Below are 5,765 nucleotides of genomic sequence, written 5' to 3' on the forward strand. Positions count from 1 at the left end.
TTAGCTAACCTGGCTCCTGTACGTTACTTCGTTGTTCCTATTTAAAAGCTGGCCCATTTCACTACACGCAGCACCGCGAAAAATCATTAATAGCGCAAAAATCTGCTCTCGTAAGGATTTCATCCCAAGCACTCCACCTCCGATGCATGTTGCCCAACCACTAGACCAAACAGGCTTTAATAAATCATTAGGACACCAACTATTTAAGAAGTAAGTATAGCCACGCTATTTACTGCATATATGAATTAGAAACATGTGATTTAAAAAAATGGGAAGAAAATTTGAAAGTTTGCAGAACTCAAAACAAACAAAAGAATTTTCATGAATTAAAAAAATTCAATGATTTAAAAAAAGCTCACAAAGTTCAAAAAGTTCATCTATTTTGAAAAATAGTTCATCGATTTTGAAAAAAGTTCATCGTTTTTGCAAAGATGTACTCAATTTTGGAAAAGGTTCATAAGTCTTAAAAAACTTCATCTATTTTTAATAAAAAGTTCATCAATTTTGAATAAAAGATCATCATTCTGTAAAACAAATTAATTTTATAAAATAGCTCATTAATTTTGAAGAAAAAAATCATCTAGTTTCAATTAAAGTTCATCGATATTGAATAAAATTCAACGTTCTTAAAAACAAGTTTATGGATTTTGAAAAAAGTTCATCATTTTTGGAGAAAAGTTCAAAAACATGAAATAAGTTCATTGATTTACAAAAGTGTTAGTAAAAATTTTAAAATGTTTGTAGATATGAAAAAAGTTCATCAATTTGGTAAAAAGGCCATATAATTTGGAAAAAAAGTTCATAGATTTTCTAAAAATTCTACAAATTTGAAAAAAAATCATCTAATTTGAAAACAGTTCAGTGAAATGGGGAAAAGTTCATCGATTTTTCAACGAAAAAAAAAATCAAATTGCAAAACGTTTAGGAAATTTGAAAAAAATGTTCATCAATTTGAAGAAAAAGTTCATGAATCCTTCAAAAAAATCATCGAGACGGGAAGAATAAAAAGAAATAGGAAAAAAACAGAAATGAAAGACGAAAAAACAGAAACAAAAAATGAAAAAGAAAAAGCAAAAAGTAAATAATAAAAGATGCAAACAATGTTAGTCATCAAGTTAGGCGAGGTGGCGCAGTGGTTACTGTCTATTAACTTGATTTCGAGATCTGAAGTTTGATACACCGCAAAGCTGCTCCTTTTTGCATCCTTAAATTGAAAAGACAAAAGTCGAGATGGGCCGGCCCAAGGCGGGGCGCTGCAGGCGTCCGTTTGCAAAATTGTACTGTAACAAATGTCTATGACGTCAAATAGGATTTGCCTGCACGGAAGGCAGGGAGTGTCCTTATTGCGACAGACTGTCGGGCAAACGCACAGGCGACTGACTGGGTCAGCCCACTGGCGCACGGACGGATCTGTATGTATGGAGAAACGATCGGATGTTGTAGCATAAATTCGCAAGAACATAACATGCTACCAGGGATCCATCCCTCTTTTTCATAAGACTGAGGTATAGGTAGGTCTAAAAAAAGCAAAAAAAAAAGAATGAAATCGCATCCTCTCTATAATAAGTAAATGCCTTTTTTTTCTCCTGAGGTTGTCGGAATTATTCACAATAAAATATAGGCTACAATTGAGGTCTTATCAACGGAATTTCAAATATTGAATGAATAGAGCGTAAATTCTGAAACTTTGGTATTTTTTTTTCTTTCGGACAAGATAATTCCCGTAGCGAGAATGGGATTTCTACAACAATCTCAAACCCCTCAGATAGAATCTGAGAATAAAACTAGGAATAAAAAGTAGATGTGTCATATAGTTGTAGCAACTGCACTTTGTTATCTAAAAAATAAATGAGATTCTAGGTTGTGAAGCAAAACTGTACCAAATAAATGATTACTCGAATCAAGGTTTTGGACATAAAGATTCCACTGACCCATCAAAAGGGGTCCCAACCCCTGGGGAAACACCACTTCCCGGGGTCACAAGGCAATTGAGTCTGTTCTGCTAGCCAGCAAAGGTAATGAGATTGAATGATTACAAAGCAGCGCATCTTTATAAGAACCAAAAACAACGCAGATCCAAACCTCTCATAGCTCGGAACAAACATATACGAACCAAAATCAACGCAGATCTATACGTGAACCATTTTGAAAATAGGAACATTTATTAAATTTTGAACATTTTTTTTTCAAACATGAACAAGTTTTTAAAAGAAGTGCACATTTTTTGGATGTGCGACCAAATTTTAAATTGGGAACATTTTTAATTAGTGAACATTTTTTTTAAAACAGAATTTTCCATCTGCGAACAAATTTTGAAAGTCTAAAACACATTAGGAAAATGCGAATATTTTCTTAATTTATGAAACAAAAGTAAAAAAGGAACATTTCTAGAACTTATGTACATTACTTGAAAAGGCGAATATTTTCTAGAAAATAAAACATTTTTAAAACTCCCGAAAATAATTATAAAACACAAAGATTTTTTGAAACATGTGAACATTTTTTGAAACACCTAAAAAATTGAAAGATGAACATTTTAACAATTTTTGAAAACGGGAACATTTATAGTAGTTCCAATGATTTTTAAATAAACTTGCGAACTATTTCTAGAAAAATACAAACAAATTTTAAAAACATGAAGATTTTTTGTCCTACAAAAAGGAAAAGGAACAGTTTAAAAATTTATGAGCTAGTTTTGAAAGAAGGAACATTTTTTTGAAATTCCAAACAATTTTTGAAATATTTGTGAAGATTTTAAAGAAAAATATACAAAGAAAAAACAATCAGTTTTGAAAATTGTGAACATTTTTGGAAATTTGATTTTTTTTCAACTCACAAAAAATGGACATTTTGCCAACAATTGATGAAGCATGACCTATTTATAAAATTTGTAAATAATTGTTTGCAATGGGACAATTTATTAAACCTCTTAACATCTTTCAAAAAGTACAAACATTTTATAAAATCCTGGACACAAAAACAATAAAACACGTCGATTTACAAGAATATTGAAAAGAAAGAGTAGAAAAAAAACTAAAATTGAAATGAAAGGAAAGAAAAGAAAAGAAATAACGGCATAGAAAAACAACAGAAAAGGGCGAAATGAGAGGAAGAAACAGAACAAAGAAAAAAACCGATGCATGAACTTTCTAGAAGTTTCCGCAAACCAGAAAAAAACGCCTAATAACCTGTAGAGGGTTCCGAAAACCGAGGACGTTGAAACGCTTAAACGGGATCGGGCGTTTGCTTGTACGAAGAAAGAGCGGCAAATAGAGAATTGTAAGCCCTGTACAATTGCGCCGGCCGATAAACCTCTTTTTTATTCCGTTTTAAAGCCCAAACAACGAGCGCTCAATCTTTACCTAATAATAAAAAGGATATCGCTTCCGTCGAAAAATCCATCGAGGAATTTAAAAAAAAAACCTTACTGTTTATGACATTAAACTCGTAGTATATATTAAATATTTTTTAAATACTCATATCTTTTAAACCGTAACTCCAAATTTAACATATTATACATCGAATTTGATTAGAAAAATATGTAGAATTTAAATATGATATTATTTTATCTGTTAAATGTTTAATAAAAATACTATCTAGGGTGCAATCTTAATTTTACCTAATAATAAAGAGGCTATCGCTTCCGTCGGAAAACCCATCGAGGTAATTTAAAAAAAAAACCTTACTGTTTATGACATTAAACTCGTAGTATATATATTAAATATTTTTTTAAATACTCATATCTTTTAAACCGTAACTTCAAATTTAACATATTATACATGGAATTTGATTAGAAAAATATGTAGAATTTAAATATGATATTATTTTATCTGTTAAACGTTTAATAAAAATACTATCTATGGTGCAATCTTAATAAATAAGTCATTATTCGTCTTTCTTTCATGCCGGTACTCATCCGGGTTGGAAATGAACACGTCAACAAAATCAGGATTAGAGATGAAACTGAAGGTCACTTGACTGATTCTTTGTACGTATTAAATCTACATGCAAGCCGTGTTAAAATAGAAGACCTGTGAAATTTTGAACTGCATTTTTGTAGGATAAGACCATCTTTATTTGTATCGTAACTATAAATTCTCAAATTATAGACATCTTTTATAAATTACGAGCGTGTGCCCTGTGGTATTTCTTTCTCCTGTTGCAACGCATGGGCCCTTTTGCTATAATAATAAAGAGGCTATTGCTTCCGTCGGAAAACCCATCGCTGCCTTTTTAAAAAGCCTCTATCTTTTAGGTAATTAAACTGGAACGACATGAACCCATCCGACACGATGCTCCCGCCGTAGTCGTCCCCGTCGCCGCACTCCAGGCTGCTGCCGGTCAGGTCCGCCTCCTCGTCCAGGCCGCCCTGCATGGCGCACAGCGTCTTCCTCGCCATCTCGCGCCGGACGCCGCCGGGGGTCCCCTCCTCGGCCACGCAGCGGAGGGCCTTGTCCGCGCCGGCCGCGTGCACCAGGTTGCGGAACTGGAGGCTGCCGCGACTCAGCGCGTAGATCGCCGCCACGCACCACTCCTCCATCTCGGCGACGTCGTGGGAGGAGAGGAGGATACCGGACACGGCCGCGACGACGCCCGCATCCATCAGAGAGGCACGGCCCTCCGAGCAGCCGCCCACGTTGCAGATCACCATGAGGGCCAGCCTGCGGATGGGCGTGGGCTCGGCGGCGCTGGACGCGACGCTGAGGAGCGCCTTGGATGCCCCCGGGAAGCGGGCGACCTTGGACTGGTTGACGGCGGCCAGCGAGAGGTGGTAGATGGCCATCCCGACGTCGCGGCGCGCGCGGGTGGTGGGTGGGGCAGGTCAGGAGGTCCAGCAGGGGACGCACCGCGCCCAGCACGCCGATGGCGGCGCGGTTCTCCTCGTTGAGCGCGAGGCCAAATTTACTATGTGGTGTCACGGCCTAGGTTAGGGGTTTTAGGAGTGGGTAAGGCTGGGCATTGGCACGCCTAATGGATTGTGCAATATTACTATCTCTTTTCTTTAATTTCTTTCTCTAAATTCTTTAATTAAAAATATGTGGTATTATTTTTTCCCGTTGCAACGCACGGGTCCTTTTGCTAGTGTTATTTGAACTGTGCACCTCCCGGTTTTGGTACCAAACACATAACCAAGTGGGAAACCCGACCTCGTGAATTCATGAACTTTTTTAAAATTTATGATTTATTAAAATTGATGAACCTTTAAATTTCAGAATTGTTTTTCAAAATAGATGAACCTTTTCAAGTTCAAGATCTTTTTCATTTTTTCGCGAACCTTTTTGTAAATCTATGAACTTTTTTCAAAGCTAAGTTTTCTAACGAGTTTGATCATATTTGTTTTACAAAAGTCAACTACTCAACGGTTAACTAGTCTATGCAGACTGGTCAAAGGTTAATTGGTTAATCCATCACCGACACTCGAACTATCCGCATGCGTTTGTCAGTTGTCCGACCCACAACTTGGATAGGGATTTCGCCAGGCCCAAACCTCCCAGAGTTCACATGGCGAGGTGGACGTACTCACAATCCAAAGCCAAATTAAACACACAAGGTGAAGGAAGCGAGTACTAATCCAGAATTTCTTATTTGATACATTTTGCGTCGAATTGATGCGGGAAGGGCCGGCCCCATTTAGAGCACACACCTGTTGGATTTGGTAACCTTCCAGAAGATAGTGGTCCTGTTTTTTCACTACTCTTCTATTTTGTTTTCCTTCTTGTTTCTTTTATGGTTTTCATCTATTTATTTTATTTTTTGTTTATTAT

The 5,765-nt window shown here is 36.5% G+C and overlaps 1 protein-coding gene across 1 annotated transcript; it reads right to left on the bottom strand.

Annotated features, from left to right (window-relative positions):
• Window positions 1–4,198: 4,198 nt before the first annotated feature.
• On the bottom strand, window positions 4,199–4,783 carry LOC123409348 (U-box domain-containing protein 38-like). Its single transcript, XM_045102278.1, has one exon. The coding sequence runs from the start codon at window positions 4,781–4,783 to the stop codon at window positions 4,199–4,201; it is 585 nt and encodes a 194-aa protein (XP_044958213.1).
• Between the last annotated feature and the right edge of the window lie 982 nt (window positions 4,784–5,765).

Source organism: Hordeum vulgare, chromosome 7H, assembly GCF_904849725.1.
Source record: "Hordeum vulgare subsp. vulgare chromosome 7H, MorexV3_pseudomolecules_assembly, whole genome shotgun sequence".
In the NCBI taxonomy this organism is placed as follows: Eukaryota; Viridiplantae; Streptophyta; class Magnoliopsida; order Poales; family Poaceae; genus Hordeum; species Hordeum vulgare.

Excerpts from the sequence above, each read along its gene's own strand:
- LOC123409348 (XM_045102278.1), bottom strand. The coding sequence starts at position 4,783 with ATGGCCATCTACCACCTCTCGCTGGCCGCCGTCAACCAGTCCAAGGTC.